General features: G+C 42.6%; 1 protein-coding gene across 3 annotated transcripts; it reads left to right on the top strand.

The window, feature by feature from the left end:
• The first annotated feature begins 2974 nt into the window (after positions 1-2974).
• On the top strand, positions 2975-8816 carry LOC147423845 (uncharacterized). Of its 3 annotated transcripts, none has more exons than XM_086501053.1 (2): positions 2975-3218; positions 6837-8816. In XM_086501053.1, the coding sequence occupies exon 2, from the start codon at positions 6846-6848 to the stop codon at positions 8022-8024; it is 1179 nt and encodes a 392-aa protein (XP_086357179.1). In that variant the 5' UTR covers positions 2975-3218; positions 6837-6845; the 3' UTR covers positions 8025-8816. The 3 variants fall into 3 exon arrangements, with proteins under 3 accessions (XP_086357179.1, XP_086357177.1, XP_086357178.1); XM_086501051.1 differs by having other exon boundaries at positions 2977-3218; positions 3459-8816; XM_086501052.1 differs by having other exon boundaries at positions 2977-3218; positions 3358-8816.
• The last annotated feature ends 5845 nt before the right edge of the window (positions 8817-14661 follow it).

Genomic DNA, 14661 nt, shown 5'->3' with positions numbered 1-14661 from the left:
TGAACACTTTGAACCCAATTTTAGAATGATTAATAACTGAACCACTAGCAAAGCAAAACAACCTCAGACATTCCCAAAAGTTCTCAACAGATTGAGAGTCATCACTTATCAAACCATTGGTGTTATCTACAAATTGCTGAAGGCACAATTGATCTTCTAAACCATCAATCTGTATCCCTTTTAGTTTCCCTTTGACAATCAGGTCTTTTACCAATTACCAGCCTAGAGCATCTACAGATATGACATAGAGCAGAGGAGACAAAGGACAACCCTGTCTAATTGATTTACACAAAGGAATAGCATCAATCAAAGACCCATTAACGCATAAATTTCTTGCCCAATCCCAAGTCAAAGAGACTCTGCAAAATAAATTCCCATTCAATCATGTCATATGCTTTGTGAAAGTCTATCTTAAAAAAGTTGAAACTCTGATCAGACTCCTCAGCATAGCCCATACCTTCCCAAATAGCAATGATAGCATCTAGAATATACTTCCCTTTAATGAAACCTTTCTACTCTTCCAATATGAACTGATCCATAAGAGGACTGAGTCCCCTAGCTAGAGAGAGATTTTTTTTTCAATACATAGGAGTGAGATAGGTGATGGGTCTCTAGTTTGACAGCTCCTCCCTTTGGCCTTTCTTGTGGATGAGTTTAACACTCCAACATTAATAGATGGGGACATAGCTCCTTGAGCCAAGGCTTCTCGCTAGATCAGCATGAAATATGGAACTAGAAAATCTTGAAAAAAAGTATAAAATTCATTAGGGATGCCATCCAGTCCAGGAGACTTGCCAACCTTCAAATTTCCAAGAGTGTCTCTAAGCTCCCCCTCTGTTATTGGAAGATCCAAGAGCTTAGCCAATTGAGGAGAAACAATTTTCTTTCTCACATAGACTATTTTAGCTCTGGCATTAGTTATCTCATTATTTCTCACAAGGGGAGAAGAGAAGATATTGGAAAAATACACCCTGTCGATTTCTCCATTCTCCTTGTGATCTTTGGCCAACATGCCATTTTTATCTCTTAACAAATGAATGAAGTCTTTACTCCTTTTTTTTCAACATTTGAAACATCTCTGCATTGAGCTTGTCTATCTTGCCAGCCTATAGATTCCCCAACCCTTTGCATATTGTCACAAATATTCAAGATGTTAGCATAGGTTGGAATTGCATCTAGAAAGAATCCACTGCTTGCGTTCAATAGCAACAACCATAGCTTGCTCATACTAAGCTCACACTTAGACTTGTGTTAGCCATATTTGGCAATGACTTCATTCTAAGTGGTATATCTCTTATAAGAAGCTCATCAAGCACTTGGCCTCTTTGAAGGGTATTACAATTGACATGTGTCCCCAATTTTTTGGATATATCTTGCAAGCATTGTTTTTGTCAATTTTCTAACCCTTGTTGATGTCTTGCATAAGCCTTCCACTTGGACATCTCCCCACATTAGAAAACATGGAACTTCTGTCCATAGAACATCATAGCTAGCATTTATGTTGCATGTTCTTTTTTTGAGTCATTTTATGCATACATTGAGTAAGTATACTTCCATATGCCCAACAACACAAGATTAGGTTCTCTCTTTCTTCTTCCCTCTATTATTATGACCTTTTCCCATAAGTCCTATTGACTCACAATATTGCAAGGACTTAGAAAAGTGTTATTTACACCCTCTACTTCCATTCTGATAGTTATGCTATTATGCTTAGGTTTTTGCTAAGTATTAACATAGATTCAAATTAGATGGCTTTACTTATCCGTTTTTCTACTAGATAGATCTTGACTAGACGTCAAAGTATGCAATTTATTGATGAATGCACATAGGTACATTCTAAGTGGAGAATTTTAAGATCTATTGATAAGTTCATTTTCTATATGTATGCATTTAATATGCCATACATAATGTATCATTTTAACATTTATAGTATCCCTTTTCCTTTATCTTCCAATCATCATCCTAAACAACTCTTAAAACATCAACTTGTATTGAAATCTGATAGTTCTATACCTCTCACCTTTTCTACTTTCTTGTAACTTAATTTCTTTTGCACATAAAGCTAAGTATATTATATTTCTATGGAATTGGACCTAGCTGCTATGACTATACCAAAGAGGGTGTTTTGCACCCTAGTAACTTCAGTTCCTGGAGAGAGTTGCTACTGTGTAGTACAAAGCTTGTAGCTACTTTGCTTTCAATTAATTTGGGAGTCTGAAAGGTTTGTTAGGTCCATGCTCCCCATTGGAAATTTCATTTTGGTTTAATCTATTGATGGAGTTGGTGATGACTTCGCCCGTCAAGGTCGTTGGTCAGCAGGCAGTGCATCCTGGCCCTTCATCAACTGTCTTTTCTGGAGCGAATCATTGCTGCAGCGGACGACAGGTTAGCAGGCGTAATAATCCAGCAGCACCCTCTCAATCATTGCCAATGATTGTGAGCCTCGTCAACAACCATAATTAATTATCAACTGGTCAGTCCTCATCGCTAATGATCATAAGTCCCATCAGCATACGTAATCTTCTCTACGCTGGTAGGTGTCCTCTGAACTGTACCCTGCGCTGACCTAGCAACAGGTGAGAACCTGTGTGTAGCTCTGCAACCTTCGTCAGCATCAGATCAGCTCGGCCCGTCTCCCAACGACCCTTGACGATCAGGAATGGACACTAAGTGTCCATTCTCTCATAATACCTGCTCCCCAATGGCACCTGATATCCACCGGTCGCCAATGGGTCGCAGGTATTATGAGGAATGGACACTAAGTGTCCATTCCCTACCCCCTTCTTCTAGCTATCCCTTTACATTGTAGATATGAAAATTTGCCCCATGAGCAACTTTGGCCAGTACTTGAGAGGCCTTTTTGTCCCCATATCATGTGTGCTTACGTCTTTCCCTTGATTATCTAAGATCGATTTAGTGAAAGGAGGAAGGTTAGCTATGCCATGTGGCCACATGTGATTGGGGTGCTAAACTAGGATGGAGAGAGAGAGAGAGAGAGAGAGAGAGAGAACAAAGCAACGGCGTGAGATCGACAAGGTGCCTCGCGCAGACCAGACAAGGACTGTCTCTGCTGGTGCTGGTGGGTCGGTACTTCACAGAGAGCGCAATTGCATAGCCGGACAGCAACAGACAGAACTGTGCGGTAAAGAGAGAGAGAAAGAGAGAGAACTGTGCGGTAAAGAGAGCTGGACAGCAGCAGCAAGCATTGCAGAACAGAGGTAATTGACGTTGTTTGCTTTGCACACATTCTTTGATAATCGTTACATCATGCCGAACGGGGGAGAGAGAGAGAGAGAGAGAGAGAACTGTGTTGAACTGTGCGCTTGAGAGAAAACTGTGCGCTTTGGCTCACTGCAGGCCGGAGAGAGAGAAAGAGAGAGAACTGTGCGCTTGAGAGAAAACTGCAGTCCGGAGAGAGAGAGAAAGAGAGAGAATTGTGTGCTTTTGTTTCACTGCAGGCCGGAGAGAGAGAGGCCTCAAGTATGCCTTGCTCGACATGTATGCCAAATGCAGTGTACTTCATAAAGCACAAAAAGTGCTCGACGATCTTCCTGTCCAGAATGCAATCTCTTTGAATGCTCTAATCGCGGGATATGCCCAACAGAGGCAGGACCAGGAAGCGCTAGCCTGTTTTCAGCAGACGCAAAGAGAGGGCAGCTCTCCAAATGCAATCACCTACGCTTGTATCTGGAAGGCATGTGGGATATGCCCAACAGGGGTAGGGCCAGGAACACTGGACTGTTTTCAGCATATGCAAAGAGAGGGCAGCTCTCCAAATGCAATCACCTACGCTTGTATCTTGAAGGCATGTGGCATTACGCAAGATGCTGATATGGGCAAACGAATTCACGATGATATTGTTAGCCAGGGGTTGTTGGAAAAAACTGACATACTTGGCACTGCCTTGGCATGAGAAAGCACATAAAGTGCTTGAGGAGCTTACTTTTTGGAGCGGCATCTCTTGGAATTCATTGGTTGCAGTAAATGCACAAGAGGAGCAGGGTGAGAAAGCTCTAGGCTGTTTTCAGCGGATGCAAAGTGAGGGCTTAACCTTCTACTTATCACAATCTTCAAATGAGCTCACAAAAGAGAGACTCGTTCTCTTGCTCTCCATTTTTTCTATTGTTGCTTGCTTGGCCGTGTTGCGAGAGAAAACGGATATGTGTGGACCAAGGCAACACCAAGCACACTTTTTTTAATCTATTTGAAGCTGACACCATCAATAAATTGCTGAATCCTAGTCATCCAACTTTTTTGCACAACATGTGTTCGCCATCTTGTAGTATTACTTTTTGCTAAGAGAGCAGCCTAGTGTGGATGGGATAATTACCACCCCAAAGTCCCCTCACACCTGTGATGTCTTCCACTATTGTGTCATGCAGAAAAGTTGGATGACTAGGGTTCACATGCTGCGAGTAGGGAGGAGAAGCACCACTTAGAAGACAAGAAGAGGAGGCTGGGAGAGTTTGTACCAGGTGAGGCGAAGAAAAACCGCAGAAGTACAGAGAGATCAACTGAGGAAACTTGCGCTTGCCTTGCCCAATAAACACAGCTGGGAGGTCGATGATCTCCACTTCGGCGTACCAATGTTGGATTATGCTATTGCTCGAAATTCCAAATATGCCCGCTGTCACTGACGTGAGGATGTCACCCCCTTACTGATAGTGAAGTGACCTCCTTAATAAACGACATACTTGGCACTGCCTTGGCATGTATGCCAAATGTAGTGCACTTGAGAAAGCACATAAAGTGCTTGAGAAGCTTACTTTTTGGAGCGGCATCTCTTGGAATTCATTGATTGCAGAAAATGCACAAGAGGAGCAAGGTGAGAAAGCTCTAGGCTGTTTTCAGCAGATGCAAAGTGAGGGCTTAACCTTCTACTTATCACAATCTTCAAGAGAGCTCACAAAAGAGAGACTCGTTCTCTTGCTCTCCATTTTTTCTTCAATAGCCTTTATTGTTGCTTGCTTGGCCGTGTTGCGAGAGAAAACAGATATGTGTGGACCAAGGCAACACCAAGCACACTTTTTCGAAGGTATTTGAAGCTGACACCATCAATGAATTGCTGAATCCTAGTCATCCAACTTTTCTGCACAACTGGTGTTCGCCATCTTGCAGTACTACTTTTTGCTAAGAGAGCAGCCTAGTGTGGATGGGATAATTATCACTCCAAAGTCCCCACACCTGTGATGTCTTCCACTGTTATGTCATGCAGAAAAGTTGGATGACTAGGATTCACATGCTGCGAGTAGGGAGGAGAAGCACCACTTAGAAGACAAGAAGAGGAGGCTGGGAGAGTTTGTACCAGGTGAGACGAAGAAAAACTGCAGAAGTACAGATAGATCAACTGAGGAAACTTGCGCTTGCCTTGCCCAATAAACACAGCTGGGAGGTCGATGATCCCCCCTTCGGCGTACCAATGTTGGATTATACTACTGCTCGAAATTCCAAATATGCCCGCTGCCACTGACGTGAGGATGTCACTCCCCTTACTAATAGTGAAGTGACCTCCGTAAAAAACGACATACTTGGCACTACCTTGGCATGTATGCCAAATGTGGTGCACTTGAGAAAGCACATAAAGTGCTTGAGAAGCTTACTTTTTGGAGCCACATCTCTTGGAATTCATTGATTGCAGAAAATGCACAAGAGGAGCAGGGTGAGAAAGCTCTAGCCTGTTTTCAGCGGATGCAAAGTGAGGAAGAGGAAGCCATGGTCCCAGGCGGCTGGATATAGAGAGAAGAGCAGCAAAAGCAAGAGGCAAGTGAGGGGTGCTATATTCAGGAGGAGGTGAAGCCGTCGGCCAGTAGTCAGAGAGTGTGCCATTAGCTGGGAATAGAGAGAGTTGGAATTGGTTGGTAAAGGGGGCCTCGTTTGTCCATATGATCAGTATGAAGGTGCATCCCTAGCTAATCAGGAAGAAGAAGAAAACGCCATCAAGTGCAGCTGGCAGCCGAGGTGAGAAGAGAGGAGAAGAGGACGCCTGTAGAAGGTAGGGCAACGCCTCATGTTGGGAGGACAAAGGGCGCCTTATGTGATGCATGCGTACTGATTTGTCCCTTTTCCCAGTTCAGACCTTTGGGGTTTATGGCAGGAACTATGTATGCGACATGTGGAGTTACTATGGCTGATTATGCATTTCTGGCGAGTCTCTGAGTCACCTCTAGATATACGAGCTTGCTATCTTGTTATTGAGTTGAGCCCGAGCAGCTATACAGCCGCAGGTGTTTGGTGTCAGGATTTGGGCCTCTTGGTGTCCTTGCATGCAGGTTGGAGGTGATTTGGTTTACAACCTCATTGGTGTTCCCAACTCGCCATTGTAGAGCTTGAGGTCGGCGTGAGCTGTAATTCCTCATGGTCGATGGCTTGAGGTGATGTGAGAAGAGGATTTTGAAATTTGAAGGTCATTTGCAGGTCTTTTGTGTGTTTGGTTTACATGTTCTCAAGCTGCAGGGGAGGCTAAGCTATAGAGGTGCCCCGCTTTCGCTTCTCCTTGTCATGTTTTTGGTGCCCGCCACTGAGGATCTGTTGATTCAAGTACCTTAGTTTGCAAGTGGTGAGCAAATAAAGGTGCATAGATTATTGTCCTCGATTACATGCTTATCAGAATGAATGATAGGATGGGAAAATTGCGGCTACAGGATCTTAAAGACCTGGATATGCATTATTGGGGGTTCCACAGTCTGAAGCAGGAGATGGAAGTGCTCGAGAATGTAGTCCTTGATGCGGAAACAGAAATGTTTTTGTTCATTGGCACCTTGCCTGGTCTTTTAGGTGTGGAAGCTGCATGCATGGAATTCTCATATTTAAAGAGTATGCTCGCTTTTCTGATGCAGGAGAGGAAGATGAGTGATGCAAAGCAATCAAATGTCCATGTGAGAGATGCGCATGATAGATCCACTCTGGGAGAGTTGGATTGCTGTATGGATGATGAGGTACCGTCTTCCTTGAACAAGGATACTGGTCCAATTTCAGATGATGAAGCTGACAATAATCAGCCCATGTACAGTGTTTTTAATGAGGATATATCGTCAGAAAATGCTCTCGCTGTGGGTTGTGAAATTGAATGTTGTACAAAGTTTTCTGTCGAGAAATTATCTAAAAACCTGATGCAGAATGAGAGGTATGTTGATGACGATGACAATCCTGAATGGGGTTTTCTGGATGCTGAAGCAGACATCGATAACGACATGCATGTTTGTGTCGATGAAGGTATGATGCATCTGGATTCTGGAATGCGCACTAAGGCTGACAGTTTTACACGTCCTGCTGATTTTGTTGATGAGGAGATGACAATAGGAGTTCTGGCTGCCTTGGAAGATCAGGATGATGGGTTAGAAGGTGCATGCGTCCAAAGTGAGGCTTTACAGGTGCCCAATGCAAGCATTGTTTCCGTTTATACTGAGCTAAAAGAAGCCAACTCCAATGCATGCAAGCAGTTTTGTTTTGGTGTTGATGGTCGTGACTCTAGCTTTCATACCGAATGGGATTTTGACGAGCCCACAATTGAAATGGACGCATGTATGACCCTCAAAGTTCAAAGGGCCGAAGCAAGGATAGAGTTCTTGAAGCTTCAGCAACGATATAGTAACGAATTGTATGAAACTTTGCAAACATGTGCCTTGTTGATGTTTTCTTACATTCTCAGCTCAGTCTTAGTCATGTCTGCATGGTTGAAGATCAGGAATGAATGTTTTTGCAAGTTACAAGGAGTAAAACGCGCATCAAGTGCACAAAATGGGCAGTATGAGTGCATGGAAACATTTCATGCAGAAGCCGTTAGTAGCTACAAATTCTGGGAGCTTGACATGAGGCGGTTGTTCTACTGTGGTTTATGGAGAGATGAATACCTTGAGCAACCGGCTTTGGCAATGGCTACACAGTATGGCATGCAATTGTTGCAACTACTATTCATTTGCGAAAGGCGTACAGACGGAGGCAAGAGAGGTAGATGCCTATGCCAAAGAAAAATGGCTACTGGATTAGAGTGTTCTGGCAGTTCGTGTGACAAACACACGAAGTAGTCTCTAGCTTGTCGATACGCAATGTACATTATGTACAGAAATACAAGTATTGTTTGGTTTTAGTCCGAAAGTCGAGTCATTTGCTACTGCTGAGCATGAATGCTCTAAACACACTCATTGCAGGATTTACCCCATAGGAGGCAGGCCAGAAAGCTCTAGAAAGCTCTAGTCTGTATTCAACATATATCAAGTGATAGCTCTGGTTTGTTTTTAGCAGATTCGAAGTGACGGCCTCTCTCATGACTGAAAGATTTGCTGCGAAAGGGCAGTGCCAAAAAGCTCTAGGCTATCTTCGCAAAGAAATTTGGAGAAAGATGTCATGCTTGACCATATTTTGATCAATATGTATGTCAAATGGGATGCCCCAAAGACTACGACTTTGTGTACGTGTGCATGTGAGCCTACGGACGAACACTACGGCAGATTCAACATCAATCGACATGTTTGCAAACGTCGTAGAATGGATGACGATAGTAGAACGCATATTGGTGGGAAGGTGGTGGAACAATGTAAGGAAGGTCTAGAAGCGGCTCCATTTAAGATTGTGCGTTGATCGACATGACCAATACCAAAGATACACTTATATTCCGTATTTTCATTTCCTTTATGTGATCTCAAAAGTACTTGGATTAAATCATGTACACATTAAAGCAACAAATTTACATCATTTTTATTCAAAAGATTGTAGATGAAGGTGACAAAGGCTGAAGAATTTTTGTGATGTCCAACAAAGGAACACATAGACAATACGCCACGGCAAGGCAACGTGGAATGATACATGTCTTCATAAAACATCGGTAATGTCTTCATAAAACACGGCTTTAGTATTTTTACAATAAGAAAATCCCTCCAACGCTGGAGGAGAAGCATAAGTCTCCCTTCAACACTGAAGGGGATAAAAGTGGCGGGGGAAAGGCATATTCCCTATGGTATTATTATAAATGTGGAGAATGGTACCAACTCCACACCATACATGGTTTTTTTCTTTTTTTAATGGGCACAAACATTGTAAATGCACGAAATGCATCTCATTTTGTTTTATTATAATGTGGAATTGTTTACATTCATACATCTTTTCATGCAAAATCTCATTTGTGATGCGAGGTCATAGAGCTTTTGGCGAAAGCTTTGAGGAGAGATGCTATGGAGCCATCATCATGAGCTACGTCATACGGTAAAATCCACACCACTATCACTATTTTACTTCTTACCATCTACACAGTGAGTCAATCAAGGCAAACTAGTTTCCTCCTCTTGATCTATTTTTGACTTTGAAATGGACAAATTTTCTTGTGGGTTTTTTCGAGAGCCAAATTTTTTATTTCCTTCAAGGTTTGCAGTCGAGGGGTAGAGAATCACGACCGTCTATTCAGCATGCATTATTGACAGGTAAAACAGGCCTTCGACGCCAGATCTTCGACACCTCAGGCTGCAGTACATCAACTTGTTGGGCTTGCCAGCTGACATGTCAGCATGCAAAAAATGCAGCACTCACTGTTCGCCAATGTCTGACACCTCAGCATACGGAAGGAAAAAACATAGATAGCAAGGAGCAGATGGCGATGGCAGAGTGCAAAGAAGGTTGCCACCTCAGTAAGCAGGAAAAAACCGTACTCTGCTCTCTCTGAACCATGTACCATTGACAGTGGACATTGTACCTCTCTTCATGGGCCCTCCGCCGGTTGCCAAGGGGTCGCAAGTATTATGAGGACTGGACACCTACCCCTTCATGGTAGTTTTTAGCCTTGAAAAATATTGAGGAACAATCCATGAAAAAGAGCCTTCAATCTGAAGCATATTAATGAACTTTTTCCGGTTGGTCTTTTGGTCCTTTGGAGAATGTGGTAAGCCCTAATTGATTCCATATCCTTGATTTATCATGGATGGTGGAATCCGAAACTGTGTCTTGTTGCAATGCTTCTAAGAAGTAGTTGGGAAAATATACAAGTGGATTCTTCAAGAATGATCTGTTCTTTGGTAGTAACAGGATGGGAAGTCCTGCTCTTCTTGTCTGCACTCAAATAATCAGGTACTACTTCTTGCACCATATTTGGCAAGCAAGGAACCGCGCGTGTTTGAGGGGGATCTACCTGTGGCAAGCTTTTGTGAAATCATGCAAGAGAGCAGAGTGACGATCCACATGATCAGAGGTAAACAAACCTCAGAAGACCGGTCTAGAACAATACATAACATCTTGTAATAAGTAAAGCCGGTGAGTAGGAGTGGTTTCTCTGCCAAGCAAATAACTTGTAATCCTTTGATCCTCAAGGCTCGGTGTGAGCTTGAGGATTGGTGTATATTTCTGTTCTTAATACTATCCACTCACGATTGTGAGTTTTGAAAAAAAAAAAAAGAGTAGAGGCCTTTTAACTATTAATGTTTTCGTCTAAGTTGACATAACTTCACCTCCTATCTCGATTTGCATTTTTTTGGGTACCCTATTTGTTCTTGGCCTTCCTATGTAGGTTTGAGTCTATGGTTTTGATATTAATAAGTGTTTGACCTTTATAGGAGCCTTGCTCTTGCAAACTATACTTTGGAGGCTATTCATCTTACCTGCTTGTCTTTTCTTACTACCTTTGGATCTTCAACCCGTATTGGATCATTGACTTGTTTGAGATCTTTTTTGGGGGCAAAACTCACAATTGTGAGTAAATTATATTGAACATCCCAAAAAATTACAAGGTCTTGTCATGCTCTTGTTCAGCCATGACATCATCCAGGAACTATAATTACATCGGCTATCAGGGCAGCCATCCCCACCAACCCACCCCCTCCTCCTTGATACAGAAGGTCCATAAACTTGTCCTCATGAGATCTTTTAATTACCGATGGCCAAGACTTTCCCCGTCCTAGGCATTCCATCTGCTGACAACAAGGCAAACGTAGTCCTAGACGGGTCCTAGACCAATCCTCCGAGTGTTGCTTGCGCTCGAGCGTCCATATTTGAGATCTTAAAGAAAGATAATTTGGTTGAGATAGCTTTGGTTCCTTGTTTAGATCTCGTGTATGGTTGAGGTCATTCTTTACTAAAGGTTTAGCTTTACAATGTGGTAGCCTACAGAGATGCTTTTTCAACCAATCCTAACATAGAACTAGATCTTGCTGCAAATTTCTTGGAGCCATGGAATAAAATTCTTTTAGTAACGGTTATTATTTAGGTCTAAGAAGGCTTTGAGAACTCCTTTACACTCACCAAATGTGTTGGGATATTCCCAACAAAATCTAGGTACCAAAGACATCATCATTTTTATTGTTGAATGTGTGTTCATTTTGGACTTCCACATCAATTTTTTTCAAAATAGTTTTGACCCTTGTAAATCTATATCTAATTGCTCTTGCCTTACTCTATGTCGTAGTAATTTTTGGTTGGCTTTACCCTTAGCACTCTTGGCTTCAGTGGTGGATTTTGTCACTTGGGTTGCAACTTTCTTTGCATTTTCTTCTGGCATCATGACAACCATGTTTCCTTGTTGTCAACTGTGTAGAAGCATGCTCAATTGAGTCTCATTTGTGACAATATCCTCCGCTTGAGGTTTTAATTGTGGCCTCACCGTGCGGGTGCCATGTCGGTGCTCTCTCTCTCTCTCTCTCTCTCTCTCTCTCTCTCTCTCTCTCTCTCTCACACACACACACACACTCTCTCTCTCTCTCTCTCTTCTCCGCACTCACATTCCTTCCATAGCTACGAGCATTCAAAACTGTTCACTTCCGCTACGCGAGCTCAACATGAGAGAGAGAGAGAGAGAGAGAGAGAGAGAGAGAGAGAGAGAGAGGATAAGCTCATGAGTGGACACAAGAAAAAAATGGGTTATCATTAGGTTCTAGACCTCATATATACTTAAACAATGTGTTCACGCATTCTTGGTCGCCCAAGTTTGGGATGACCCTAACAATCGCCCTCTTCAATCAAACTTGGTGCACAAATTAATCCTAGTGACTGCTGATACATCATGGCAGTTGTGGATGCATCGCCAAGGTTCACAAGGACACTTGTCCTAGGCTTACTAGGCAATCATAAATTAGGCCATCGGGAAGATCTTACCTTCGGCGTCTATGCCAGGGTAGTGTCTAGCCTCGCTACAAATCATCATAACCAAAAAACATGAGTGGCTTAAGAGGGGCTTTTCAATCATCGGCATACACTTTAAATCAGATTTCCCAACGTATTACATATACCAATTGCCAGTATGGAAGTTTGTGTGAACAAACTCTTAAGATAATTATTAAGACCAATTAAACATTTTATTTTTGAAAAATTATTAGAAATAAAACTTTGCAGGTGCAAATGTTGAGCTCTCTCTCTCTCTCTCTCTGGCGAACAGGGGGGTGGTGAGGGTGGAGGGTGCCCTCACCACACGGGCGGGAAGGGGAGAGTAAGGGAGAGGCGATGGGAGGTGGGAGCACTAATCACAGGGAAAGGACAGTGGAGGGCCTTTCCCGATGGTCAATGGTCGATGGGAGGGGGACCACAGTGCTCACTGACTTCGCAGAAGCCGAATTTCTTTTGGAAGTATAGACCACTCCTCGAAGTTCTAGTGCTGAGTTATTTGACAGGGGAATCAATTTCGGAGCATTGTCCATTACCAGATAATATCCAAATCCATTTGACATGAGATTATTATCTATAAACCTTCACTTCATTGAATAGTCCATCTTGATGATTAATCTCAAACCTAATACTTGGTAGAGCTAAGGACTCAACTCATTGTGTTAGTTGTTTGATGTGTATATGCGTTGTTATCTTTGCATCACTTTTTCAGGTTCAAGGATAGTTGGTTGTTGCCATGACACACATTTGCCCACAAGTGGTTTCCCTTCATGCTTGGCAACTCATGCGTGCCACTCTCCAGCAAGAAGCAGCCTACTCTGGGCAATTCTAGTTGTGAAGTTAAATACAAGACAACTATTGTGGCTTAGATGCATTTTGATTGATTTCGATATTCAATTGACATCTACCTTCACCATACTCAAAAACACGATCAAAGTGAATTGGCAGTTGCAAGGAACCCGATGGTCCACAGCTGCATTCAGCACATTGAGATGCCTCATCATAATGTTAGGGAGAGAAGACTATAGAGATGAAGAGATCGATTTGGCTTTTGAGTCTACAACATAACCATGCTAATCTTCAAACACATACTGCACATGGCCGTCGCTAGTTTGAATCACCAACTGTCGCTAGTTTGAATCACCAACTGCAAATAAACAACGTAGCGCACAATGCTCTGTTCAACTCTCTGAGTGTGCAGAGGATGGGAGCAGCATTTGAAAGGCCCGTGCAGGCTGCTTTTATAGCCATCGATGTTCATACCATTTGAGCAGAGGTTCGGAATGAACAATTTTATTGAAAGGCTGGGACTCGTTCGCGCATCGATTGGGAGGGAGCTGAAAGTGTTTCGCCATACACCAATTTAGGTGTTGGGACCATGCCCTTTTTGAGCAACAGTTGCCTCTCATGTGCACAGTGCAAGATTGTGCGTTGCGCAAAATTTTGTGATTCTTTCTAAATCTTTTGGCTTACTTCCCTTTGTGGATCAATCATAGTCTATAGGTCCAAAAACATAAATTCAGCTCGTGTTCACCTTAGCACATCGGGCGAGCTTAGTATCACGATAAAAATGGTGTGAGAGCTTACTTAGAACCATCAGGACAAAATTTTCCCTCACGACAAGGTTGGAAGAGGCTTTCTTCCAACAACACGTATAAGCTAGCATAATAAACCCTAAAGAACACCATCTCTATATGCCATCACTACTACTATACTCAAATGTAGTGTAATCTTGAGCTACTGTTTCTCCAAGTTGCATGTGAGCATTCTTGCTACTTCTAAGAAGTTTCTTTACTTATTGGAGCAGTTGTTGTCAGGTACTCAAAAACGTTCCTTCGTGGAGAGGAGGGGCCAACATATGTTCCAATGCATCCATAAGTGAAGACTCAGCTAAGAGGATTGTCCAGCAACATATGAAGACATTATCTAGCCAAGACTCCCCTTAGCATCTAGTAGTGGTGATTTAGTCTCCTACGAGCATTGCGCACAAATTTTTGATGTACATAATTGGGTCTCCTACAAGCATTGCACATGACAAAATGCTTGCTTCAATTGGACAAAAAACTGAGGCACCCCAATTACTTGGGAGTTGCCAAGAATTAGAAGTTAGGACAAGAAAAATCTGATGCCTTACATCGCAATCCTCACTTCTTACATCACTTGCATGAATGCACATGCGCAACTTAAAAGCTTCTTTGCAAAAAAAAAATCTGATGCCTCACAATCCCAATGCTCACCTTCTTACATCACTCGCCTGAATGCAGCTTACAAGCTTCTTTGCAGAAAGAAAAATCTGATGCTCACAATCCCAATGCTCACCTTCTTACATCACTCGCCTGAATGCACATTCGCAGCTTACAAGCTTCTTTGCAAAAAGAAAACTCCTTTCCAAGGCAAACACATTCATCTCATCATTCTAATGACGGTTATCACTACCGCATCTACAACATACTCCTTCGCTTTTCTATACTATCTTATACCACATCTTCAAATGCAGAATTACTCCATTAGAAGTCAATGACTCAAATCACTTCATTAATTGGCTACATTATATGCAAATCCATCTGTCCATGACGAGATAGCCGA

This window comes from Adiantum capillus-veneris, chromosome 26, assembly GCF_014529385.1.
Source record: "Adiantum capillus-veneris isolate H3 chromosome 26, ASM1452938v2, whole genome shotgun sequence".
Classification (NCBI taxonomy): Eukaryota; Viridiplantae; Streptophyta; class Polypodiopsida; order Polypodiales; family Pteridaceae; genus Adiantum; species Adiantum capillus-veneris.
Note: the sequence above shows the minus strand (reverse complement) of the source record. Positions and strands in the feature narration are given on the sequence as shown.

What these genes read in the sequence shown, in the direction of transcription:
- LOC147423845 (XM_086501051.1), top strand. Translation starts at nt 6,597, where the DNA reads ATGCTTATCAGAATGAATGATAGGATGGGAAAATTGCGGCTACAGGAT.